The 26235-nt window shown below is 37.2% G+C and overlaps 5 protein-coding genes across 6 annotated transcripts; 4 read left to right on the top strand and 1 right to left on the bottom strand.

Annotated features, from left to right (window-relative positions):
- Window positions 1–2244: 2244 nt before the first annotated feature.
- LOC116022504 (T-complex protein 1 subunit beta-like) lies at window positions 2245–6583 on the top strand. Its single transcript, XM_031263235.1, has 12 exons — window positions 2245–2379; window positions 2622–2707; window positions 2785–2841; window positions 3003–3068; window positions 3165–3276; window positions 3578–3706; window positions 3875–3946; window positions 4173–4288; window positions 4620–4696; window positions 5137–5622; window positions 5744–6059; window positions 6206–6583. The coding sequence occupies exons 2-12, from the start codon at window positions 2702–2704 to the stop codon at window positions 6350–6352; spliced, it is 1584 nt and encodes a 527-aa protein (XP_031119095.1). The 5' UTR covers window positions 2245–2379; window positions 2622–2701; the 3' UTR covers window positions 6353–6583.
- Window positions 6584–6784: 201 nt separating this feature from the next.
- On the top strand, window positions 6785–15340 carry LOC116022503 (uncharacterized aarF domain-containing protein kinase At1g71810, chloroplastic). Of its 2 annotated transcripts, none has more exons than XM_031263234.1 (21): window positions 6785–7286; window positions 7403–7447; window positions 7694–7732; window positions 8494–8664; window positions 8766–8918; window positions 9165–9200; window positions 9689–9732; window positions 10146–10236; window positions 10317–10358; window positions 10477–10585; window positions 11268–11382; window positions 11464–11513; window positions 11660–11738; window positions 12208–12258; window positions 12486–12627; window positions 12703–12747; window positions 13090–13188; window positions 13286–13327; window positions 13463–13627; window positions 14385–14501; window positions 14903–15340. In XM_031263234.1, the coding sequence occupies exons 1-21, from the start codon at window positions 6909–6911 to the stop codon at window positions 15005–15007; spliced, it is 2118 nt and encodes a 705-aa protein (XP_031119094.1). In that variant the 5' UTR covers window positions 6785–6908; the 3' UTR covers window positions 15008–15340. The 2 variants fall into 2 exon arrangements, with proteins under 2 accessions (XP_031119094.1, XP_031119093.1); XM_031263233.1 differs by having other exon boundaries at window positions 6794–7286; window positions 14382–14501.
- A 2444-nt stretch (window positions 15341–17784) lies between these two features.
- LOC116022156 (very-long-chain aldehyde decarbonylase GL1-9-like) lies at window positions 17785–20540 on the top strand. The gene is made up of 3 exons (XM_031262747.1): window positions 17785–18016; window positions 18102–18409; window positions 19561–20540. The coding sequence occupies exons 2-3, from the start codon at window positions 18179–18181 to the stop codon at window positions 20101–20103; spliced, it is 774 nt and encodes a 257-aa protein (XP_031118607.1). The 5' UTR covers window positions 17785–18016; window positions 18102–18178; the 3' UTR covers window positions 20104–20540.
- A 133-nt stretch (window positions 20541–20673) lies between these two features.
- Window positions 20674–22726, bottom strand: LOC116022155 (pentatricopeptide repeat-containing protein At1g34160). The gene has a single exon (XM_031262746.1). It carries the CDS (start codon window positions 22724–22726, stop codon window positions 21002–21004), a length of 1725 nt encoding a protein of 574 aa, XP_031118606.1. The 3' UTR covers window positions 20674–21001.
- A 594-nt stretch (window positions 22727–23320) lies between these two features.
- LOC116022158 (co-chaperone protein p23-1-like) lies at window positions 23321–25947 on the top strand. Its single transcript, XM_031262750.1, has 6 exons — window positions 23321–23479; window positions 24637–24823; window positions 24906–25065; window positions 25209–25249; window positions 25368–25416; window positions 25560–25947. Exons 1-6 carry the CDS (start codon window positions 23475–23477, stop codon window positions 25673–25675), a joined length of 558 nt encoding a protein of 185 aa, XP_031118610.1. The 5' UTR covers window positions 23321–23474; the 3' UTR covers window positions 25676–25947.
- The last annotated feature ends 288 nt before the right edge of the window (window positions 25948–26235 follow it).

Genomic DNA, 26235 nt, shown 5'->3' with positions numbered 1-26235 from the left:
ACTCTACAAAGNTAATGTTCTAAATTTCTTCCCTCACTCTACAAAGGGATGCAAGAGATTCAGAAGAAGACCGTGACAGAGTCACAGAGGTAGGTGTAAAATATTTCTATTTTTTCCGACCACCTTTAAAAACAAATACTTCTCTCATCCGCATGCAATGTCTATCAGAGTTACAAACAGTCGCACACCTCCCATAAATCTGTTTAAATAATGTTTTAGGCAGATTGGATTATACTCTCGATCTCACCCACCATCTCTTCCTCTCATCCATTTCTATAGTCTCTGGCCTCTGAGCCTCTCTATCTCACTCATCTCTCAAAATAGGATTGGGGATACAGTGATACAGATAGAGATTGAGGTATATAGAGATAGAGATATGCTTAAACAAACTTTTGCGGAAGTGAATTTCTAATTTCCTATTCATGTTTATATTCAATGTTCTTACCTGAGACAGGATGTGTTCTTCATTTTTCAATATCATAGCTTCAAGTCAAAGGTGTTCCCTCGACGTTGAGGCAGCTGGAGATCGTCGTCCATCGCGAGCGTAGCCGGCTGGAGATCGAAGGAGCACCATCGCATATGGTAGACCTCCTCCGCCACCAAATGTTACTGCTTTTCCCGTCCAAGTCGCTGTTCAGGCAACCAGACATCTTCCAAGATCGTCATCGTCGTCACCCTCGTCCGTCGTTGTTTCGCCGCATACCGTCACCGTCACTATGCGCCGCACTCGTTACTCAAACCCACGACCCTGTAGAGATATCACGTAGGAATTGAAGTGTGTACGTGACGAACCTGAGTGTGATGAAGAACAGATAAAAAATAACAATTTTTTAATTGAGTAAGAAAACCAGCCAAATTCTAAAAGCATCTAATTTGAAGAGAAACAATAAACCTGTTCTGGATCTTCAATCTGCTCTTTGATTATGACAATTTTGCTCTGCTCAGCATCCAACAAGCCTCCATACGGATCAACCTCTTCTTCGCCTTTATCTTCGCCTTCTTCCCGTTCCATACGGATTAGCCTCTTATTCGCCTTCTTCCCGTGCAGAAGTATAAAGAAACAAAATGGATAACCAAAATCCAGAGAAAAAAATTCAGGCGTGGGTGACAACTTGCCAACCCAATGCCACTAAAACTCACTAACCCCGGTTTTACAAAACAAATGCCACAACACACGCAAATTGACAAACCCACAACCCAATACATACCCCAAATACAAGAAAACCATGTCACACAACTATAATTGATTCAATAAAGATGAATATAAGCGTAGTTGCGGGAGACTCGCACAGAAGTCACATAACCACCGGTTGCATGCTGTTCAATATAAGCCTTCAACTTAGCATCTTCTTCGATCTGGCGACCATCGCCCTTTTTTCACGTTATTTTTGTCATAGCAAGGCGCTCTACCCATTCTTCAATTATTTCTCTTGCCAGCTGCATTATTCGATCTATCCTCTCTTCTTTCCTGAGATTGATAAGAATTTGCAGACAGAGAGAGAAAGAGAAAGAGTAAACAACCAGCGCCACTTACCTCAGCCGCGATAGCCTCCGTCGCAGCCCTCCGACGTCGTCTATGTCATCCATCCCGAGCCGAGCCAGCGGGAGAGCGAAAGAGCAACATCGCAGATCATAGATTCATGCACCTCCTCAGGGGTTGGTTTGATAAGAATTTGGAGAGAGGGAGAAAGATGTTGATATGCATGTGTCCGCCGCTATTTCTTTGTTTTATTCCCCATGACAACACGTACACATACAAAAATTAGTGGAGTTGGTTTGCTTAGTGGATGAGTGGGTATGCAGGTTAATAATATAATATTGAATCCTAAATTATGTATACATAGCATGCGGACATGCGGATATAATATTCAAAGAAGGCCCATGCAAATAGTGTTAGAGTTGTATTTAAGCGGTCTGAATTTGGACGGCCGATCATCTGCAAGGGCAAATATGGCATTCTGTTTGCAAAGCACATTTGCAAAAGCACAAGGTACAAGAAATTCCGCCGGAAAAAGTGCTGGGCAAATTATAAGTGACTCTTTATATTATTTTAAGATATTAGTTATCAATGAAAAGGCTCTTTCTAATACTAACGGGGATTTTTATTTATTTATTTATTTATTTGTTCGTTTTTGACATTATTGGGCCGAATGAAAAGTCCAGAACGATTTAGCCATTTTGGCCCACGGGGTTTAAAAATCTGCCAATATTTTAGATGGCAACTTTACCCTCGTAAAGTCCAGGAAATTACAACCACACCAATCGTACCCTCAAAACCCCGCCTCTCGAGATTCTTCCATTTCGCTCTAGTCGCTACATAGTACTGACGCTTCTTCGTCGTCGACGAGATTTAGCTCATCCGCCGGCGCCGCCGTTCAGGTGATCTTCCCCGGTTGTCTTTCTACGAGCTCACTTTTTATTTCTAGCTTTTAACACTTCAGCAAGTCTTCTGAAACCAAATCAAATGGCTCAGTAGTAGTTTTACTGTAATGTAATAACCTCATGTTTCTGCAGTTCTACTTAGGAGCACATTTCATTTGGTAGAATATAGTGTAAACTGTAAAACTTTAAAATCCTGATCTCTGTTTGGATATATATTTTATGTTATTTTCATTTTTCAGATCGCAGTTATTACCACTTGAGCTTGATTTTCCATTTCGTACTTTTTTGGCGCGTGTTTCCACCTGTAATTGGGTTTCTGATGGCGGTATGATCATTGTACTTCATATAATGTTATGTTGTTTTTTTTTTTTTTCCTGAAATTTCTTATATCTGATTCTGAAGGCTCACAAACTTCTGAAAGATGAAGCTACTGAAGAAAAGGGCGAGAGAGCAAGGATGGTAAGCCTTTTCTCTAGGAATTAGTAAATGCTTCGTTATTATTTGCTTTTGAGGTACTTTTGAGGGAAAATATCATGGCATAATATGCTTTTGGTTTCTTGCCACTTGCAACAATTATTTACTTTTACTCATAGTTTAATTTGTTGTGCTGTTGTGGTTAGGCATCCTTTGTGGGGGCAATGGCAATTGCTGATTTGGTGAAAACAACCCTAGGTCCAAAGGGAATGGTAAGATACATTTCCAAACTGTTTACAGCAGCTTTATAATTTTTCAGAAATTTGAAGTATGGGTTGAAGTGTTACAATTTTTGTTTTCCTTAACAGGACAAGATTTTGCAGTCAACAGGCAGGGGTCACAGTGTTACAGTTACAAATGATGGTGCAACCATCCTTAAGTCCCTTCATATAGACAACCCTGCTGCCAAAGTTCTTGTTGGTATCCTTAATAATGCAATTTTGTTAGTTTTTTTTCTTCACTTTTTGGTACTTTGGTTTAGGTGACGGTCATACAATGCTTGGTGATTTGGTCCCCTCTTTGTTCTATATCTCATTTTTATTATGATGATTGATAACTAATTTTCCATTTATTTAATAAACATAGTTCACAACTTAGTCATCTTTAGAGAGGAGATCCAGTATTCTTGTAAGAAGTTGTTAGAATTCACAGTCTATTATGCTGAGGAAATAATAGGAGAATAGAGTTTATCAACTTTGGTGAATCTTGACAACTTTGTCAGACATCTCTAAAGTCCAAGATGATGAAGTTGGTGATGGTACAACTTCAGTAGTTGTTTTGGCTGGTGAACTTTTAAGGGAGGCAGAAAAGCTGGTAAATTCAAAGATTCATCCAATGACAATTATTTCAGGTTCGTTAACTAAATGATTTATATGTTCAGGACTTGTCACACTTACATATCACTTGGCATTTACTATTTATAGTTATCCTTTATGTCTTGTAATTTTTCATTTTTGCAGCATGTTTATGGTGTAGCCTCATCAATTATGCTTATGTCTGTTTTCATTGTATATCTTAGGTTTCCGCATGGCAGCTGAATGTGCTCGCAATGCATTATTAGAAAAGGTTGTCGATAACAAACAAGATGCAGGTATATATTCTTGGGTCATGTTATCAATTAAAATAAAGAAGCTTCTTTGATCTGTTTTATCCTCAACTTATTCTTTTTCCCGGTCATTTGAATTCAATAAATTGTGAATCCTAAGCCTGAATAGAGTGAATATTTGTGCTATGATGAGTCTACAATCTCCCGTTTTGTTGGTTATTCTTTTTAGTTTTTGTTTATTTTTTTGTGACTGCTCTTTTTTTTATTGCAGAGAAATTCAGAGTAGACTTGATGAAGATTGCAATGACTACTTTAAGTTCCAAGATTTTGTCTCAAGACAAGGAGCATTTTGCCAAGCTGGCTGTTGATGCTGTTATGAGGTTGAAGGTATAATAGTCTTCATATATTTTGGTATTCTTGTTAAGTTGCTAGATCATTATTTTAACTATGTTAGGACAGAAATCTATTTGAATGTGGAGTGTGAACTAATCTACCAATATTAGGTCTTTTGTTTTGTTTTGTTTGGTGTTGGTTTTTTTTGCCATTATTTAATCTTGTTTATCATACACGTGGAGGTGTATATATCACTCTTTTCCTTTCTTACTTAATAATTTTCTATGGGTATTCGATCACTTCTTTTTTGGGTAACATTTGATTATTGTTGTGAACTTGGTGTAATAGTAGCAGTTGAAAGTGTTGCATTTGTTTGATATGACAGGGAAGCACCAATCTTGAGTCAATCCAGATTATTAAGAAGCCTGGAGGTTCACTTAAAGACTCATTCCTAGATGAGGGGTAAGCAACCTGGGCTTGATAATTTTGTAATTTTGTTATTCTAACTGTTATATGATGCTCGGAGTACTTCATGAATGACTGGTCGGCTGGTCCTATTGTGTACATGCAATTTAGTTGATAGGCTTGCCATCCGGATAGATAATATCCTCATTTGCTAACTAATTGCAATTTGCAAGTGCCCTGTTTACACCTTTACAGTCAAGGTTTCTTTTGGTCACAATAAACTATTTTTAAGTCCCTTTGTTAGTGTTCGTCTACTTTAAATGGGGATTCTCCGGGCCATTCGTATCTTTAGCTGACTTGCATAAAGTTCAAAGGCATTTAAAGTCCGTATTTTCTTAATTTTGTCAAGTATACTTGGTAGTCTTCAATCCACCTTTTTGCTACATGTTGATGTGCTTATTAACATAGTTGTTTTTAACACCTGGTATTACTTGTAGGTTTATTCTGGACAAAAAAATTGGCGTTGGCCAACCTAAACGAATTGAAAATGCCAAGATCTTGGTGGCTAATACTGCAATGGATACTGATAAGGTAAAGATTTATGGTGCACGTGTTCGTGTTGACTCAATGGCTAAAGTTGCTGAGCTAGAAACAGCTGAAAAGAACAAAATGAGGGAGAAGGTGGAAAAGATTATTGGCCATGGAATCAACTGTTTTGTTAACAGACAGCTGATCTATAATTTCCCAGAGGAACTTTTTGCTGATGCTGGGATTCTAGCTATAGAGCATGCTGATTTTGATGGTATTGAGCGTCTTGCTTTAGTCACTGGTGGTGAGATTGCATCAACCTTTGACAATCCAGAGTCTGTTAAGCTGGGGCATTGTAAACTTATCGAGGAGATCATGATTGGTGAAGACAAGCTAATCCACTTTTCTGGGGTTGAGATGGGCCAGGCATGTACAATCGTCTTGAGAGGCGCAAGGTACATGACAGTAAACCTCAATTTTCTACTTTCAGCTATATGTTTAACAGCAAATCATGTCTCCCTTGAGAAACTAGAGGTGGTTGTGTAGCTCTAAACCATTCTTCTTATTCTCCTGCAGTCCTCATGTTCTAGACGAAGCTGAAAGATCCCTGCATGATGCCTTGTGTGTACTTTCACAGACTGTGAATGATAGTAGGGTATTACTTGGTGGTGGATGGCCCGAGATGGTGATGGCAAAGGCAGTAGATGAACTGGCCAAAAAAACTCCTGGGAAAAGATCTCATGCAATTGAAGCTTTCTCACGGGCACTTTCGGCCATTCCAACAACCATCGCTGACAATGCTGGTCTGGACAGTGCTGAACTTATTGCTCAACTCCGTGCTGAACATCAGAAGGAAGGATGCACTGCCGGGATTGATGTCATCACTGGATCTGTGAGTAACATTCAAAGATTTTTTTATTTTTTTGATGCATTGTGTGCACTTTGTGATTCATTTAACGTTCTTTATACTACAAATGTAGCTACTATATGCAAATTCAAATTCTTCCACTCACACTTTACGTGTGGCTCCATTGACAGGTTGGAAATATGGCAGAACTGGGCATATCCGAGGCATTCAAAGTCAAGCAAGCAGTATTGCTCTCTGCAACTGAGGCTGCTGAAATGATTTTAAGGGTGGACGAAATCATAACTTGTGCACCTCGGAGGAGAGAAGATAGAATGTGAAACGGGAAGGCTGCTGGTATAGGTGCTTTGTAGTGTCAAATTGGTTGATTGAGTTTTTGTACCTGCGACTATCAATGGCCTTTAAGTGCCTAGATTGTTTACCTTCCTGCAATTTAGGTTGTGAAGGTGCTTCGTATTCTGCTTCAGTTTTGTATTGAAGAAATATTGTGTTGTGTGTCTAAGATAATCTGCTCTTGCTTGTTTTGTTCTATTGATTTCTCATTGGAGCTAGAGTTGTTACATGAGCAAATTAACCTCCTATAACTTAAACCGATCATTAAATTTGTGTGAGTAAGCATTTGTCTACTTTCTTGTTTTTTTGAGTGACTAGAAAAATTGTGACTATCAACTAATAGTGAACACCGGATAAATATTTAGATTTGCAAACTTTTGCCGTGCCGTGCTGAAATTGCAGACTTACATAACTTCTCATTTTCATTATCCACAACAAGGTTCGGAAAAAGATAATAAACTGCCTAATTGGTTCCGGGCTTTTAATATTTATATATGTGTATATAAAAGGCATTAGACAAACACTGTCCGCCACAGAAACGAAATGAAAACGCTAGTAATCCCGCCACCATCTCCGCCACTGTTCTCCGCCTCGTCTTTTTCCGGCTATTCCTTCCGGCGTTTTTTCTGGCCGAAACGGGCCAGTTTCAGCTCCTCCAATTCCCGCCGACTAGCACCTCAGCTGCCGGCGGCTGTGCGTGTGGAGGATGACTTTACCAAGTACTCGGGCTATGTTTTTGAGCTTAGTCCTGCCGAGGAGGAAACACTTGCGGAGTACAACATCGCGAAAATAGCTGCAATCTATCAGAAGAAGCCGCTCCTTGTGCTGCGACGCCTCTTCCAAATAGGCTCCACTCTCGGCAAGTGGTTCGCCCTCAGATACATTGACACCGTTAGCGAACGAGCCGACGACATGTTCAAGGTAGCTTTTCGACTGATTATAACAAAAATAAATAGACTAAAATTTACGTATTATGTATATGTCTATGCTTGAATATCAGCTGAATTGGAATCTACTCTTCTTCGTGCTCTATGCAGATTAGAGCTGAGGAACTGAGGAAGATATTGGTACAGCTTGGCCCGGTAATTTTTCTGTCATTATTCACCTAACCATTTTATTTGCAGTGTGTTTGACTCGGTACCTCTTTGTATTTAAATTTTAAAGTAATTAATTTCAATTTTCGTATTTTTAAAAAAAAGTTATTAAAGGTATATAGGTATCTCTAGCAGTGAACTCTCTGATCGTTATTTTGAGCATTGATTTGAGATATTAAAATATTGTACAAAATGAGAAATAACACTCTTGTCTTTGTTTGATTTGTATCACAGGCATATGTTAAAATTGCACAGGCTGTCTCATCTCGGCCTGTAAGTAATGCTTCCTAATCCATACATAATACCAAGTCTTTTTCCTATCTGTATACTACTATACTTCTTTCCTTCTATAATACGGAGTTGCTAAAATGATCTTTGGGTTTCTGAAACAAATATTTGATGCAATGTAATTTGACTATGAAGGTTACTCAAGCATGATGCATTACTGCTTAACTTTTAATATCTATATATTAAGATGACATTGAGCTCCTAATTTATAGTTTCTTCAGAAATTCTTGTTGGAAACATGTCTAAGAAAGGTTAAGCCATAACATAGACTAAGCATTCCAAATCCAAATACCTTCCCATCCACCATTTGATACAGGAAAATCAGTTGGATGTTAGCCCTCAAAGACCAATCAAACCTTAAATCTTCGTAGGGAATCAAAGATGAAGAAACCCTCACTATTCTGTTTGTGTAGATTATGTTGTTCCTCTCCATACAATCTATCCCCTAATCGATCTTCTTTCCCCCCAATCTCTTATCTTCCCCTATTCTCTGGCAGACACTACAGTGGTTGGGATCATTAAATAAAACTTTTTTTTTAAGTGCATGAAAACATTGCCATAGTTTTTCCTATTTCACCTTACTGGTATAAAGGCATCTTTTTCTTCAATCAAGCTCATAGTTAGTTTAGCTTTACAACCATACTGTTTGCTCTACCACACAAATTTAGCTTCTTTTAGAGAATGTGCTAAAAATTATTTAGACATGCATTAATTATTGAGACTTACCTTATGTTTTTGTTTTCTAGGATTTGATTCCTCCTTCGTATTTGGATGAGCTCTCATTGTTGCAAGACCAAATAACTCCATTTCCCAATGAAGTTGCTTTTGGTACTATAGAGCAAGAACTTGGGTTGCCCTTAGATGAACTATTTTCAGAGGTTTCAGCTGAGCCTGTTGCAGCAGCATCACTTGGACAGGTAGTTGCTCTTTATGAATTTATGGACAGCATCCAATTTCTAAAGCAAGATTACTTGTCAATACTTCCTTTCTAAAAGCCATTTTTAATATCTTTTGGAAGGTCTACCAAGCTAGGCTTCAACGTAGTGGGAAAATAGTTGCTGTCAAAGTGCAAAGACCAGGAGTTCAAGCTGCAATCTCCTTGGATATATTGATTTTAAGGTTTCTAGCAGGCCTAGTAAGGAAAGCAGGCAAATTCAACACTGATCTTCAGGTATAGCTGCCAAAAAGTATATTTCTCATTGGGGGTCAGGGGCTGATAAGTTGAAACACAAAACTTATATTAGGCGATTGCTAACTTGCTCCATAAGATAGAACGCAAATTATTTGTCTAAGAGATGTAGTATATTTCTTGTCCAGTGAAGACCACTTGTCATTTTTAATAGCACCTTTTGTTTCCAAGCAACTGACTTTACCGCTTCTAATATATACATATCATTTTATGTTCTTCAATGTGCAGGCAGTTGTTGATGAGTGGGCATCAAGCCTTTTTCGGGTAAGTATTCATTTACTTTTTGAGGGAAAATCTGGATACCTCCTTGTACATTTTAAATAAGACCCCCACAGAAGGAGTTGGTTTAAGGACTACACCGGATTGTTAGATTCACCTCCATACCTAGAGGTTGAAAATAAGTTTTATGCTTAGATTCATCAGAAATCTCGAAGGCATAATCTGAAAATAAGATACTTAAGATTCTATCATCCTGGGTGCATGTAACTGAAGAAGGGAAAATAGAAAAGATTATCATTGTTTGAACTTTGAAAGGGTGCACCTGAAGTATAGAATAACTTATTTCACCAATATTTGATTTCTAATTCTGACTGTAAATTTCTATTATTGTAATTTGTGTGTGTGTGGATATGCTTACCTGTCATGTTCTACTCTCCAAAAATCTGAGCTTAAACAAACTTATTTCTCCTGGTATCAGAAGAGGAACATTCTTAGTGCTTTATATTGAATACAGGCAATCAAATTGAATGCAGGAGATGGATTATGAAAGAGAAGCAAGTAATGCAATCAAATTTAGGTAAAATACTACTTAATTTGTTGATATTTGTATGCATTAGTTTCTCACACCTATCTTTCCTGAAATATATTTGATACACTATTAGCCTCGTGCTCTACAACAGAAATCCTGTTCCGACTTCAGAGTAAACAACTTGTTCCTTTTCCCTCATTTCAATAATAATATATAACTAGGGTGAACTTCATGTTCCCAGATCTATATGCCACCTCTCTTTCTTGAAATATTTTTTTCATGGTTAGAAGCTTCATGTTAGTTACATGATTGAAAGAGTTAGTTGCTTACAAAATGAGTTTCACATCCACACCCTGTATATTTTTCGTTAGCCCATTTCTCAAACATGCTGTCCATTTGTTTAGTATAATTTACTCTCCTTTTTATTTGTGCTAACTATAGCTTAATATTTTCTAAAACAGAAAATTATATGGGGGCATTAAAGATGTTATGGTGCCAGAAATGTATGTGCCACAAACTACTCGTAAAGTTCTCACCATGCAATGGGTGGAGGTACAATCACATAATTGTTTCTTTATTTAATTATGATGGCACTTTGTAAATCTTGCTGATATTAAATCGGCTTTTTTCAGGGGGGAAAGCTGGCTGAAGTAAAGGATATTTATTTAATTGAGGTCAAACTTTGGAATTCATTTGCCTTAGTACTTTATCATATCAACTCAAAGTTACACATTAAGGTTGTTGTGATATATAGCTTCTGAAATAGATACCTACTCACTGATTTGTTTACAGGTTGGGGTGTATTGCTCATTCAATCAACTTTTGGAATATGGTTTTTATCATGCAGATCCACATCCTGGAAATCTTCTTCGTACATATGATGGAAAACTAGCCTACTTAGGTAGCATCTTCAATTATTTTTCATGTGATGGAAAGTACACAGAAGTGGTTTTATTAATCAGGATTTACTGTTCACTAGGGCTTGGTTTGCAATGAAACCTGGAAAGCTTAATGTGCTGAATTTATTTATAAATAGGATTCCTGATACTCATTCTAATTAGAAAGCTTCAATTTGTTTTCTGGAAAATAGCATGTAGGAATGTGAAAATATTAAATCATATTTTAGTTATTTGAAGTCTTGGCTCTCTCTCTCTCAATGAGACATGTATTATGTTCTGTAAATGAGAACTTTAAGAGTAGCTGCTTAAATTGTTTATTTCTCGATACTGTATAAGACATTTAATTATGTTGCTACAACTCATAACCTATCTTAAAAGCTAAGTGCTTTGAAATTCTATGAAATTGTTACTTAATGCGGATTCTGGAATGATAACGAGCTAGCAGATTACAACAAGATACTATAGTGTTTATTTTATGAAAAAAAAATCCTTCTAATGTCTCTGATTATTGCTATTGTACTGCCTTCTGATCTTATAGCCATTCTCATTTGGAGTTTGGACTATTTTTGTTTGTTTGTTTGTTTGTTGTTGTTTGTTTGTTTGTTTGTTTGTTTTTTTTGTTTTTTTTTTTTTAATAACAATTAAGCACCAAAAAGTTAATGGCAAGATTTTTTTAATCTACAGACTTTGGTATGATGGGTGAGTTTAAACAAGAATTTCGTGATGGTTTCATTGAAGCATGTCTCCATCTTGTAAATCGTGATTACGATGCACTGGCCAAGGACTTTGTCACTCTTGGGTACTATGGTTACATTTCTCTTCAATAGCCAATAAAAATGTTATTACTGTATGTGTCATGTTTCAATGTTGATATTGACAGGCTTCTTCCACCAACAGCAGACAAGGATGCTGTTACAAAGGCATTAACAGGTTTTTGCTTCTGCATCTGTATTTATTAATTCTGTTTTCTTTTTACGCAATAAGAATCTTTATTAATTAACCATTTTCCTTGTTTGAGTCCAGAGATAGAGGGGACATATAGCCTTCATGGTACTAACTTTTTTCTCTTATTTTAGGTGTTTTCCAAGATGTTGTTGCAAGAGGAGTCCAAAATATAAGTTTTGGGGATCTTCTCACAGATTTAGGATTCACCATGTACAATTTCTTACAGCTATTTCAAGGGTTAACTGAACATTTCTATATGATAAGTTGTACATTTTGCATGCATAGTTCAATGAAAATGTCACATGCATTCTACCTATATTCAACTTAAATTTCTCTAATTGAGCAAAGATGTTTTGCAAGAATGGAGTTTTATTTTTCAAGATCTCATGATCTTATTTAAACATTATTGTATCAGACAAGCATCCTTAAAACAAAAATGAAATGAGCACCTGCCTTTCTTTACACATATATTCATAGTTCAGTAAAAATCTTGCTTAAATTTCCTTCATAGGAGGTTAGCTTTCCTGTAAACTTATTATTACTATTTTTCACTGGAGACCCAATTTCTAATTTACATTTGAAAATACCATAATTAACATACAATTATACTTATTCTACAGATGAAATCTCTCAATCTAATAGTATTCTGAGTCAATATTATATTTTTTTTTATTTGCAGGTATAAATTCAAATTCCGAATCCCTTCCTATTTTTCTCTAGTAATTCGAAGGTATACTTCCTCTTAATTAAATAATAATGAGAATACTAACAGTAGAATAAATCTATTGTCTCTAGTATCATTAAATTATTCTTTAATTATCTTAATATCATTACAATCTACAAATTGTAGTTTGTTTGTTTTGTTTTGAAATAGTTTTTTTGGTCTATAATACAAATTGTAGAAGTAGAAGTTAGCAATTGCAAATTTTCATTTTTTTTTTTTTTTGGGATATACAGCCTTGCTGTTTTGGAGGGTATTGCAATCAGCTTTGACCCAAATTACAAAGTTTTAGGTAGTACATACCCTTGGATTGCCAGAAAAGTACTTACTGACAGCTCACCAAAACTGAAATCTACTCTACATGCACTTCTTTATAAGGTACGTGCAGATTCATCTAGTTTTATACAACTGTGTTTTCGCCATCCATAGTTTTAATTCCAAGTTTTTTTTTAGGATGGCACGTTCAGGATTGACCGTATGGAGTCTCTCATATCGGAGGTAAGATTACATATATTTACACATATTACATCACAATGCATCAGCTGCACCTAGACCCGTTATATCAGATGTCAGTGATTGAAAATGTTATGGAACAATAGTGAAGCATATATGCTCTTAAAACCAGCATGTCAATTGCTATGGACTTTAAAGCATTTTCCAGATAATATGACACATTTTGCATTCTTCAGAATCAGCACTTGCATACTGTTTTCTTTACTTGATTTCCATCAATGTCAAAGAATGGATCCTTTACTTCCTATCATTTTTTTTTTTTTTTTTTTGTTATCATATTTCCCAATTAACTTCCTAGACATTTGGAGCCTAACTCGTCTTTAACAGTCTCTCCGTGCCAGGATGGAGAGAACCCTGAAGAAAACTGATGCCAGTGAAACTAGGGTCATTATCAAGCAAATTCTTGCTTTTACATTGGATGAAAAGGTATCCTGCCCTATGATTTGCTATTTGCTACTGCTATTAATGATTATGAGACTGGAATACATCTGACATATATTGCAAAATCATTTGAACCTTTCAGGGTACATTTGTAAGAGAAGTACTTCTTGATGAACTAGCTAAGGTATGTATTTCTTTGGAAGTTACAATGCAAATGAGAGGCTTGAATAGCCCTGTTCATGGATTACTTGAACACAATCATCATTCAAATACTGTGGCATTTTTTTTTGTTTTTTTGTTTTTCCACTTCTCATAATAGGGTTTGGATGCACTTGGGCTTGCAACTCTTGAGTCTGTGTCTGCAAACCTACCCTTCTCTTCTTCCGATTCATTTTCTTCAATGACAGATGAAGATATTATGAATCTGAGAAATTTGCAGCGTCTTGTACTATTTCTACAAGGACTTGATAAAAGACCCAGCATGGTAAGAGTGTAAGACATGTTGAAACATTTACTCAAAAGAAGAGTGTTATCACAATATTGATTTACAACAAAAATGGAGAATATTTCTGGGAAACTGTTTCACTTGAATTTGCTCGTACACTATGAGTTACATTAAGTCTAGTGACTACTGATTACTGAATCATATTATACCAATTAGAAGACCAGAGTGTTTATGTTAAAGTCTTCTGGTGAATCCGTAGTATGACACACAAGTAGATTGGTGTTTATGCATTGCCAGCCAATGTGAGGTGATAATTCAGAAAATTTTGGGAGAAGCATCTAATCATTTATATTTGGTGGCCGCCATAAAAGTGTCATAAACTTAATATTATTGCTCTGGGGTAGCTTTCTAAATGAAGTAGAAGAGGGCTTTCCATTGATAAACTAGGAGTCTTTTTTCAATCTTGAATCATTAATAGCACAATTCATTTTATTTTTATAGCCCAAGTTGTATGTGATTAGAAATTTAGCAAGGAGGCCTTATAGGTGCCAAGGGTTGTGCAACTAATATGAATCACACAGTGCTAATATTAGATCTGTACGTGCACTTTCTAGTCTTCTATGTGTTTTACTCTTGTTTAGGAAGTCACCATTTTGAATTTGTGTGATACTGTGTTATTCCAAGGCAGGTTCTTTACATCTTTTATACAATCTAACTGCCCGACTTTTACGTTGTAGCAAAATATCTTGCAGACTTGACATTTAGTGACTTCTCCTGACTAACTCTTTTGTAGAAGGTTAATGGCATCAACGCACACTCTAACCAGAGGGAACTATCAAATGGAGTGCCTTTTGCCCTTAATCAGTTTGAATCTGCTCAGGAACTACTACCACTTCTTTCTGTCATCCCAGAGGTAAATCATAAATTTTGCAGACTGCACTTAGCCAGTTTTGATTGATACTTAATCAAGGTACGGTATCTGGGTATGCATTATTCTTAATAGTTTTTGAAGCCGTATCCCTATTCATCATCCCAATTCTAAAGTAGCTTGTTATATACATACATATTTGGTTGTTGGCATGCATGTTGGAATCATTTGACTGATCAAAGGTCTAGTTGGTCCTAACTCCCTAATATACCAGCCATCCATTGGAGTGGATCATTTTGCTTGTTTATATGCTTATTATCCCGATTCATGCAAGTCCTTGGCATTTGTACTAGTAATTTGTGTGTTTAAATATCCTCTTGAAATGGTTAAAAGTCACGTACCCCTCATGCTGACTTACTAACAACGAGATCAACGATACATGGCAGCTCCCACAAGATATGCAACAAAAGCTGCTGCTTTTACCAGGTGATCTAGTAGGGAAGCTAGCTTCCCGTGTTGCTGCAAGAACATTGCGTAGGATCTTCTTGTGAAGTGCGAGTTGTTTCCTTCCACCAATAACTCGGGGAATTGAAGCTAAGAGGCGAAGATCGAGTAAGCTAAGTGTGGATACATGACAAATTCTTGGAATCCTCAGGCCAACTCTCTATACCATATTATGGATGCTAGCTGTTCATGCATATCCAAGTATACCAAGCTAAGAATGCTCATCACACACTAAATTTGGTTTTAATTTAAACGTTATGTTGTATTAATAATCATATTATTGTGTTTATATTTAGTTAGATATTTGATTTATTGTGTCAGAATAAAATTTGAAATATTACTAAACATTAGTTTTTAATTTTTATTTCATAATTTCATAATTACAACCAGGGATTTTATTTTATTCACAATATATGAAAAAAATTAAAACAAAAAAAATGTATATCTATTATTTAATTATTTTTAATTTTTTTAGTCTATACTATAATGTTCTTAATTTTCCTAATTACTTTAGTCCCAATATTGTTCTGAATTGAATTCCGGATTGAAGTGGGATTACGATATAATTTTTCATTAATTTTTTTTTCCTAATACTAAACTTAATTGGATTGAGAGATAAGAGCTTATCTCAACTCCTATATAATACTTTCGTACCAACACTATTGTGCATCATCAATTCTTCATCATCGTACTGTCTTAGTAATCATCACATCTTCGATCAGTATGGATTGCCAAAAGTTGGAACTCCTTGGTGGGGGAGCTCACGGCATTGTATTTCTCGGTCAATATTATACTTCACCTCCTTTCAGTGCTCCACTGAAGATAGCCGTGAAGTTTTCGAAGGTCGAGTTTTCTGATTCCATTTGGAAGGAATGGCAAATTTTAAGAAAGTTTCAAGGATGTCCCTATATAATTCAATGTTTTGGAGATGACACAAGCGTAGAGCAAGGGAACATTGTGTACAACCTTTTGTTGAAGTACGCTCCAGGTGGAACACTCCAGAGATTGATTAATTCTCATGAAGGATTCTTCTCGGAACACGAGGCTTCGCTCTACACTTATCAGCTTCTTTAGGGAATTCAAGAGGTGCATCGTCTCGGGTTTGTCCACTGCGATTTGAAGCCCAACAACATTCTTCTCTTCCCATGCAGGTAAGGGTGTAAACGAATCAAATTGAGCTAAATATCTTGTTATATGATTAGATTATAATATTCAAATTTGAAATGCCTAACTTTTTTTTTCCCCTAAGTTCTCCAATACATTAAGATAACATGTAATAAAATAAAAAATATAAAATTATATATATATATATATATATATATATATATATATATATATTTTAATTCGAATAGAGATATGTGGATTTAAATCATGAATCAACTTTAAAATATTTGATTTGTTTACCCCCATACATGCAGTTGTGGTTGTGGCTTGAATCAGCTCAAGATTGGCGATTTCCGGCTATCTAAGGTCGCCGGAGAGGAGGGTCACCACGGAGCTTTCCTCTACACCTCCCCGGAATCTCTGTTTTGCGGCATTCATGAGGCACCGAAGGATATATGGGCCATAGGGTGCATGGTGGTGGAGATGATGACCGGGAAGTCTCCTTGGAGGCTTACATCATCATCATGTAACACTAATGACGTTAATAAGTTAGCTGTAGACATGGCCTTCAACAAATCCCAAATTCCAACTGGCATATCTGACTGTGCTAAGGATTTTTTGATGAGGTGTTTCGAAAGGAACCCAAACGTTAGATGGATTGCTGATAAGCTACTCAATCATCCATTTGTTGCCCATAACAATAATCCGCTGCTATGTCGAACATGGGAGAATAATCATCCAGTCTTGGGCAATAGGCTTTTCAAGACCGAAAAATGGATTTCTAAATTTGGTTTATTTTCTACTCCGATTTCGTCATGCACTTGCGGCTGTCGCCAATCGCCATCGGCTAGGGATGAGACTAATGGGCACGATAGGTTTAATTTTTAGAAAATAAAAAGGATGTTGGCACATAAACAAACTTTATATGTTACCTTTTTTTTTTTTTTTTAATAGGTGGGATGGATTTTTTTTNGGGATGGATTTTTTTTAGGGGTGGGGGTGGGGGTGGAGCATTTATGAGTTTTTGTTAATTTTTTGAGTACTATTGACTCTATTACATTGTAATATGTTCATCTATACTTTATCAATTTGTTGAAGCATGAGTTTTAGTTAGTTGTTAATCATTTTCTTTTATATTTTGAAAATTCTTTGTTGATTCTACGTATTATGAACTATGAAGTTTAATAATAATAAAGTGAATTGTACCTTTTAGGTTGAGTGGGTATACGAATAAACGCAATATCAAACATTGACATGGGAAGGAAATTAGACTTTTTAACAATAATGACAAGATTTTGAAATTTGGACTAGAATGAGAAAAGAGCGTTTGAAAGATGCGTTTCATGTTAGAAACGCATCTCCTACATACATTTGTTAATTTTTTTTTTCTCGAATGTTGATCACATATGCAAGCCTTACTTGCGTCTACGATGAACATTCAAAAAAAAATAAAATTACAAACACTACAAATTTAATTTTGTTCTCATTTCCGTCTTTGAGCCATAAATGCATCACAGCTCATTTAAATGATTTTCTTAAAGCAAAAACAAAAACAAAAATATCTTTCCACAGATATGACAATTGACATTCAGATCAACGGCTATTATTCAAAGGAGTTTGGAATAAGAAACCGGTAAAAAAAATCTATTCCGTACCGTACAAGTCAAATTAATAATAAACGAAACAAAAAACATCTAAGCGACCCATTGTTTTGTCGCTCTTTTTTCTCCAAAAATAACTTCAAAATTTTCGAATCTCACAACTGTCACCACACTTATCACCGCCCTTGCATTCAAATAATACACTTTTTTTTTTAATACTTTTATTTTATATATACACATGCGAAATAATTACGTATATATATGCAGATTTAGGAGAATAATCTGGCGCATTTATATGCCCGAGATCTGTTTGACAAAATTTCCGCGAGAGATTTCAACAGTTACTGTCATGTAAGTTGACCCATTTTGTGTATTTCAATACTTTTTTGGAGCTTACTTACTATCTTTGTAATATGGTGAGCATTGGTTTATGTAGATCTTGAGCTGGAAATCAAGAATTTAGGTAGTTTGACTTGAAGAAATTGGAGGGATTTAATAATTTATAGAGGAAAGATGGTATTTTGGGATGGGTATGTGAGTGATGAAGTGATGGGGACATTTGCTCCAATAGTTGTGTATTGGCTATATGCTGGGTTTTATCAGCTGCTGCCGCCTCTAGATAACTACCGGTTGCACACCAGGAAAGAGGAGGATGAGAAGAATTTAGTGCCATTGCTGGCTGTGATTAAAGGGGTTCTTCTTCAGCAGCTTGTTCAGGCCACTATTGCCCATCTGCTCTTTTTGGTAATTCCATCAGCTTTTTTTGTTGTTGTTGTTTGAATCTCTGGTGTTTAAAGCAGTGTTGATTTTGATATTGAATTAGTCACTGGTAAGCTTATTGACTTGGGTGCTTTGGGAAAAATCTCTTCTAGAATATGCAGCTAAATCCAGCTTTTCATTATTGCTTGGAAGTGTATTTCCATCCTTCTCTTTGTTTTTATCAGTGGTTCTACATGTTTGTTTGAGTGATGAGGGAAACCCGTAGCTACTATCTTGTGAGTCGCGAGGCAAAGGACCCCATGAAGGTAAACCAGCCTAGGTTGACCGGCTTGCTCAAATCAATAAGGCCAATCGGCCGCTCCCACTGAGAATTAACTTGGAACTTTGTGGTTACCAAACCAATAGTCTGATCAACTTCTGTTTAGTTTTATGGATGTTGATAGTCAGATTGGTATGAGACAACTTCAGTGTTCAGTTTGGCCCATTCTTACACATTTTTTACAAAGGCAGTGTATTTAGTTCAATGGAATTTGTATTGTGGAAGAATGTTATACCAAAAAAGAGGTGTTCTCTATTTAATGGTGTTGTGCTTTCAATGGTAACTGACCTGACCATCCCCGACGCCCTGACTCCCTTGTTTTTTCCACGTTGCATTGTTGCCTATTAGAATACAAGTAGACACCAGTACAAGCATCATGTTTGCCTTTCTCTTTTGGAAGTACGTATTGTGTTAAATGCACCAACAACCAAGACTAGCAAGCTAAAAATTGCAAATGCGTGTTAAATGGTGTTCCCCCCATGTCTGTTGGATGGTGATAGTATCATTAACATTTGTCTTGTCAAAAAGGTGACATAAAATTCATTGCGTTAGTATTTAACTTACTAATATCCAGTATAGACATCCCAAGATAGTGTCAGCTAATATTCCTTGTTTACTTAACATATATTTTTAGTAAAATGATTTTCAGGAACCAGGATAGATAGATAATGAATTATGCATTATAGTTGGATAAATATTATACTTCTCTTCTGCTTTGTCTCTCGTTCTCGTAGTTGGGCTTTGAGTTTCTCCACTTTCTGTTTAGGCTTTTCTCAAATCTTTAATCTGTATCTGTTAGTTTCGTTTTTAGGCATTGATAATGAGTTGACTGTAACCTCTTTAATTCTCAATGCAGTTAACTTCAAGCACGACCCCATCTGTAACTGTAGTTCAGCCCTCTATCATAGTTCAGATTGTGCAAATTGTCATTGCGATGTTGGTAATGGACACTTGGCAGTACTTCGTGCATCGTTACATGCATCAGAACAAATTCTTGTATCGGCATATCCACTCCCAGCATCACAGGTTGGTTGTACCCTATGCTATTGGAGCCCTTTATAACCATCCACTGGAAGGTCTCCTACTAGATACGTTTGGTGGTGCTATATCTTACCTTATCTCAGGAATGACTGCTCGGACTGCTGCAATTTTTTTCTGCTTTGCGGTTGTGAAGACTGTTGATGATCATTGTGGACTCTGGTTGCCCGGCAATATCTTCCATTTGTTTTTTCAAAACAACACTGCTTACCATGATGTCCATCATCAACTCCAGGGCACAAAATACAATTACTCTCAGCCATTCTTTCCTATTTGGGACAAACTATTGGGAACTTACGTTCCATACAAACTTGTGAAACGACCTGAAGGAGGATTTGAGGCACGGCTGATAAAAGACTAATCGCAGGTAACCCATTAGTCTACGTATCTTTGACATGTTGCAGCAGGAACAGCTACCAGTTGAGTTTATTCCACTCTTGGAGCCGCAGCTGCCTTGAATCGACAAGGTCTGTATTCTGTACCCTAAAAAGAGACGAGGTTTATATTCCGCTAGCATTGAAGTCTGTGGAACTAGTCACTAGTCCTTTACATTCTCTACTTTTTTTTTGTTCAATTTGCTGTGCCAATCCACTAACCTATTATTATTCATTAGTCTGTTATCTCTGGCTGTGTATTATTTCGAAATTTCTGATTTGTGATTACAACTTGCTAATATTCTAGCAGGTTGACAGTGTTGTATTGCCTATTGTTCTATTAAGCAGTTACGGAGATCATGTAACTAGAATTGTTTAATACTTTGATGAACTATGTTGAATGTGTATACTTCTCTTTTTGCCATCATTGAGCTTTGGAGGTTATTTCCATATTTCCAAATAGAGTTCCATTTATTGTGACTAAGCTATAAAGATCTTTAGCAAATGTCTCAATACATATGGTATTGCCTTTGTTTTTGTCTTGGATCACTTAGCAAAGTCATCAATATAAAAACCACTACAAAAGCTGTAAATAAACAATATGTTATCATTTTTTTGGTACATTAGACATCATAGCCTATGCTAGAGTAATCATAAGTCCCTGCCCAGACGTTGTTGGAGGAGGTAAATCATGAGTTGCCCCATCAATTTCTGGGTTCCGACCCCTACCTGTACACTCTGCGTACAATGGGTCTTCATAGATGTTCTCATTCTTTGATTCTTAGTGAAGGCTTTTGATGTCATTGAACACAAGTTGCCATCTAGTGTCATTGAAGTTTAAATCACTTAACAATAGTGGACACTTTCAAGAAATATAAAGCAACTTCACCAATAATCTCTACAAGAACAAGATCCATCCTTGAATCTGTGAAATCGAGTCCTATCCCTCACAATAATTTCCCTCTCATATATCTTTGAAACAAGCTTGATCACAATGTGGCAATCTCCACATATTCTGATGTTCTTATTTACACTAATAGGTGTTCTATCACCTGTCCTAATCAAAGCAAAAGCTACTGCCAACTTCTCACTATGGTAAGACAGGGCATTCTCCTTCTCCTCCTGCTCTATATCATGCAACACATAATTTGTTTCAGGCACATACCCATACTCGCTTATTCTGAACCAAATCTCATCAAGCTTCCCATAGATCGCGTTCCAGTCTGAATGGCTTTTATCGCCATTAACAAACTTGTAAATTACACCATTAACTTCGACATAGCTAAAACCGGGAACCTTCTTGACATCCCTGCTCTTCATGGCCTGCCTCACTCTTCCTACATCTGCCCATCTCTTGTGTGCAGCATACAGATTGGAAAGCAACACGAAATCCCCACAACTGTTTGATCCCATTTCAATAAGCTTATCGGCTGCCTTCTCTGCCATATCCACATTGCCATAAGTCTTACAGGCCCCTAGTAGGGTCTGCCATAGAACCACGTCTGGAGCCATAGGCATCGACACTATAATGTCATATGCTTCCTTTAACCGCCCCGCTCTCCCTAACAGGTCTACCATGCTACCATAGTGCTTCACTTTCTTGCTCACGCCATATTTCTCCATTGATTCATACAGTCTCATGCCTTCCTCCACCATGCCAGAGTGGTTACATGCGCATAATGCTGCTAAATAACTCACACTGTCTGGCTTCATTCCAGTCTGAGACATTCTTTCGAAAAGCTTAAGTGCTTTAACTCCATCTCCGTGCATTGCTAGAGCCATGATCATGGTATTCCATGTAACTAGACTTTTTGGGCATCTCATTTCATCGAACACTTGGTGAGCTCTGTCTACAAGTCCACATTTTGCATACATGTCAATAACAGCATTACATACGATCACATTGTAGCCAAGATTCTTCATTCTAATATATTCGTGGACCTTCTGGCCTTCTGTAATCGCTCCCAACTGTGAACACGCAGAGAGAGCGCCCAGCACGGTTATGTCGTTGGGCTCACTATTTGCTTCCTTCATCTCCTTGAAAAGCTCCAAAGCTTCACTGGGGCGGTTCCCCTGAGCCAATCCAGCAATCAACGCGTTCCAGCTAGCTACATCTCTCATCGCCATTTCCTCAAACACCTTGCGAGCGTGATCCAGGTCCCCGCATTTCGCATACGCATCGAGCAAAGTGGTGCGGAGCAGGATATCGGAGCTGAACCCGAACCGGACAACGCCGGCATGGATTTGGCCCGTCGGGAATCGGGCCAGGGCACGGGCGCAAGCCTTGAGCGTGAAGGAGCAGGTGAGAGCGTCGGGCTTGCAACGCGCGCGTAACATTCGGGCGTAGCACACGACGGCGTCGATTGGCTGGTCGCTCTGGGCGAGGCCGCGGATGATGGCGTTCCAGTCATTGGTGCAGGGTACGGGGATGCGCCGGAAAATGAAGGCAGCGTATTGGAAGCTGCCGGCGGAGGAGGCGGCGCAGAAATCGAGGAATTTGGCGCGCGATGGGTAGAAGTGGAAAAGGCCGGTGGTTATAAGGTGAGCTTGGAGCTGCTTGACATGTGAGAAAGAGGTGCATTTGGGCAGGAGCGACTCGACATAGGCCATTCCGCACCTTGGTCTGCCTTCAACGTTACTATAAGTATAGTCCTGGTCCAGGTCCAGGTCGACCCGACTAATTTACGTTCGTTTCGGGAGCTTCTAGTCCTGATTTGAGTCCATCCGTGACCGGATTAATTCCCGCTCATTTCGAAAGGAACAGGAGTTGGCTCAGAAGAATCATCATTTGTAAAAATCAAGCTCACTTGTCACTTGAGCTATCCCATTGAGTTAAAGTTTTTACTTTTATTATTATTGTTATTATATAATTTTTTTGAATATTACTGACGCTGTTACACTATCTATTCATAATTACTTTTTTAATCTACTGAAATACAAAGAGTATGAACTCATAACGGGAGAACCACTAGACAATAAGAATAATAGTATTGACTTTTTGTATTACATTGTAACAGAGTCGATAACATTAGCATTCATAGTATTTTCTAACTCATTAAAGTAAAAAGAAAATAATACGGAGTAATAATAAAATTAAAGGAACAAAACATAACTTTAAAAAAAGATAAAGAAATTAGAAAAGTAAAATTGTTGGCCTTTACCAATTATCTAGGCGCCCTAAGAAGTCTCTAGACTTTTCCAGTAGCCGCTCCCCTCTGTTCTTCGACATATATATCTTAACACTCTCGAGCCAAACTACGTAGTACGAACCGCCCTGCAAAACCCGTAGTACGAAGATCAAAACGTTCTACTTCGATTAACTTCCGTATATCGCGAAGAAGCTGCAGTAGCTGATACGATGAGGTACTCTCCGTTTACACACGCACTTTTCTCTACGTTTCTATTCGTGCATTACTAATGTGGCATTGTTTCTGAATTTGCATGCTCTATTGAAGCGATTTCCTATACAAATTTCGTTTGTTTGTTGTGAAGATTTACTCTCTTTTTTTCTGTTCATTTCTGTATTTTTTTTAGTGAAACTTTTTGGAAAGCCCTAGGGTTTAAGGTTGATGAGCAGATTAGCGGATTTTGTTTCTAGGTTTCAGTCAATTACTGTTGCATGCGCCGAGGTTTTGATTCCTTTCTTAAATTTGATTGTATATGGGAGACATTTACCTGTTAGTTGCTGTTCTCTATCATCATGAAGGGAAAAACTATTAAAGTAGGAAAGGAAAAACAGAATATTTGTTGACGCCTCTATCACTTGTTAAAAAACAAAGAGTTATTTGTTGAGCTTGTATGTCCAATTTATTGACTTGTATTATAATTTTATATATTAAATAAAAGAGTAGGAAAAGTTATTTGTTGAGACCTGTGTGCCCAATTGGTTTAGAATGTGATTAAACTGAAACAGTATTTTAGGTGGGATTTTGGACTACAATTGCACATTAGCCTTGTCACTTAAATGACCTGGGATTTTTAATTTTTGATAGTGGGATATGATCATATGAATGAAACTTCAGCAAACTCTTTAGATCCTATAGGGAATGCTAGATCAGATACATTGCATCATGTAGAGCTGTTCATCTCACTAAATTAGGATCTATGTGGACCAATGCAATGATCTTCTTGAGTAGAATGGGAACTTCATAAAATTGATGTACCTGAACACTTGCAATGGAACAGGACTAATGTGTATTTCATTTGTAAAAATTGATATTGGATACTTGATCATGTACCCTGTGGATTGTGTCCCTTTAGCTCTGTACAGTTACATTTTGCTGGTAATCTTTAGTTGGTACCATTATTTAAAATACTGGGCCTTCACTCCTCGTCAGCCCATTATGCAAAAGATAATTCAGTTATCATGCCCAACATTTATTGGAAATTTCATGATTGGTATTATACTACTGCTTTTTATGGTTATTAGTGTTCCTCTGACTACCTTTTGTAGTTCCACTGGCTTCTATTGTGATATTGACTTCCAAGACTGACTATTTTTCTGTGTGGATAATGCTCAGCCGTCATCCTTCTGTCAAGTGGGCCCAGCGTTCTGACAAGCTCTTCATCACTGTTGAGTTGCCAGATGCCAAAAATGTGAAGTTTAAATTGGAGCCAGAAGGAAAGTTCTACTTTGCTGCTGAAGCTGGGGCAGATAACACACCATTTGAAGTGGACTTTGAGCTCTTTGATAAAGTTGATGTGAATGTAAGTGACAACCCTTCCACTGTTTCTTCTCCATTATGGTTCATGAGAATTCCAATTAACTTCTAGTAAAATCACAATTTAGGAAAGCAAAGGCAGTACAACTTCTAGATATATCTGCTATCTTATTAAGAAGGCAGAAAATAAGTGGTGGAGCAGGCTGCTGAAACAGGAGGGTAAGCCTCCAGTATTTTTGAAAGTAGATTGGGACAAATGGGTTGATGAAGATGAGCAAGATGAAAAACGTAAGTCCCAAATCTTCCCGTCCTCGTTATTTGTTTAATTATTAAGATGTTCAAAATGAAAGGGTAAACCCTGAATCTCGTGCTCCTCTTTACCTTTTGATTACTTCTTATTTAAGTATACTCATTACACTTGTAACTTTCAGCTGGAGCTGGGATGGACTTTGGTGATGATTTTGACTTCTCGGTAAGCATCTGATTCATGAACAAATGCACTTGAATTGGTTTTCTTCAAACCCATCCTTCCCTGTCAGGGGCTTTGTGTGTGGATGCTTAACTTTATTTCTTACACTTCTTGCTTTCAGAATCTTAGCATGGGTGGTCCTGGAGATTTTGACCCTGATGCAGCAGGAGGCAAGTATTTTTATTCATGATTATGACTGTAAACAATTGTCATTTTATATGCACTGCTTCCCATCTTCTGAGATTGAAGTTACCTGTGGGAAACATTCTGTTTGAGATATGTGCTATGCTCAGATTTTATGTGCTCTCTGCAGATGCAGATGATGATGACAGTGACACTGACGAAGAGGGTAAGGAGATCGAAACAGGACCTGCTAGTAGCGAACTGCAAGCACACGCTCCAAGCAGTGAACCGGAGACAAAGGCTTGAGTTCTTGGCCTTTTCCCCATATACATTGAACTGTCAGCCTTCTACTGTTCTACTGTTATCGGGTATGGATTAAATTGTAGGCCATGGTATGGTTGCATTGAATGTTAACCGCTACTGCTACTGCTGTTATGTGTTCTGGAGGACTCATCTTTGCCTTGTAGAATTTATCATCCATCCTAGTGCTCCTCATACATTTGGACCGAAGAGAATTTTATGGAATGCAGTGTGCTTTAAACTTCCACTTTATGAGTTTGATTATTCGTTGTGGGTTACTTTGATTGTTCTTTAATGAGTAGAAAGTGGAGAGTATGCTGCCGTTTTGCAATGTTGGGTGTTGTTGATAGATGTTGGCAACAACTCCCAAGAACCAAACATTGCGAGTTCTATTAAAAGCTTCTTAGACGAGATATGATTAGAGAACCTTGATTTGTTTTCCATCTATCAATGAAATTTTTATTATTTCAAAATTAAAAGACACATTATAAATTGAAGTCTAACCCAATAATCTAATGATTCATTATAATTTGTTATGAAATGCTTAACAATGGAAGAAATCTTTG

The sequence above is a fragment of the Ipomoea triloba genome, chromosome 6, assembly GCF_003576645.1.
Source record: "Ipomoea triloba cultivar NCNSP0323 chromosome 6, ASM357664v1".
NCBI classification, from domain to species: domain Eukaryota; kingdom Viridiplantae; phylum Streptophyta; class Magnoliopsida; order Solanales; family Convolvulaceae; genus Ipomoea; species Ipomoea triloba.
This window is presented reverse-complemented; position numbering and strand designations above follow the sequence as displayed.

Coding starts and splice junctions, on each gene's coding strand:
- LOC116022504 (XM_031263235.1), top strand. Junction 3,947..4,172: donor CGATAACAAACAAGATGCAG/GTATATATTCTT, acceptor TTTTTATTGCAG/AGAAATTCAGAGTAGACTTG. Junction 5,623..5,743: donor ATCGTCTTGAGAGGCGCAAG/GTACATGACAGT, acceptor ATTCTCCTGCAG/TCCTCATGTTCTAGACGAAG.
- LOC116022503 (XM_031263233.1), top strand. CDS start 6,909: ATGAAAACGCTAGTAATCCCGCCACCATCTCCGCCACTGTTCTCCGCC. Junction 10,237..10,316: donor TCACCATGCAATGGGTGGAG/GTACAATCACAT, acceptor GGCTTTTTTCAG/GGGGGAAAGCTGGCTGAAGT. Junction 10,359..10,476: donor AGGATATTTATTTAATTGAG/GTCAAACTTTGG, acceptor ATTTGTTTACAG/GTTGGGGTGTATTGCTCATT.
- LOC116022156 (XM_031262747.1), top strand. CDS start 18,179: ATGGTATTTTGGGATGGGTATGTGAGTGATGAAGTGATGGGGACATTT. Junction 18,410..19,560: donor TTGCCCATCTGCTCTTTTTG/GTAATTCCATCA, acceptor TTCTCAATGCAG/TTAACTTCAAGCACGACCCC.
- LOC116022155 (XM_031262746.1), bottom strand. CDS start 22,726: ATGGCCTATGTCGAGTCGCTCCTGCCCAAATGCACCTCTTTCTCACAT.
- LOC116022158 (XM_031262750.1), top strand. Junction 25,066..25,208: donor AGATGAGCAAGATGAAAAAC/GTAAGTCCCAAA, acceptor TGTAACTTTCAG/CTGGAGCTGGGATGGACTTT. Junction 25,250..25,367: donor GTGATGATTTTGACTTCTCG/GTAAGCATCTGA, acceptor TCTTGCTTTCAG/AATCTTAGCATGGGTGGTCC.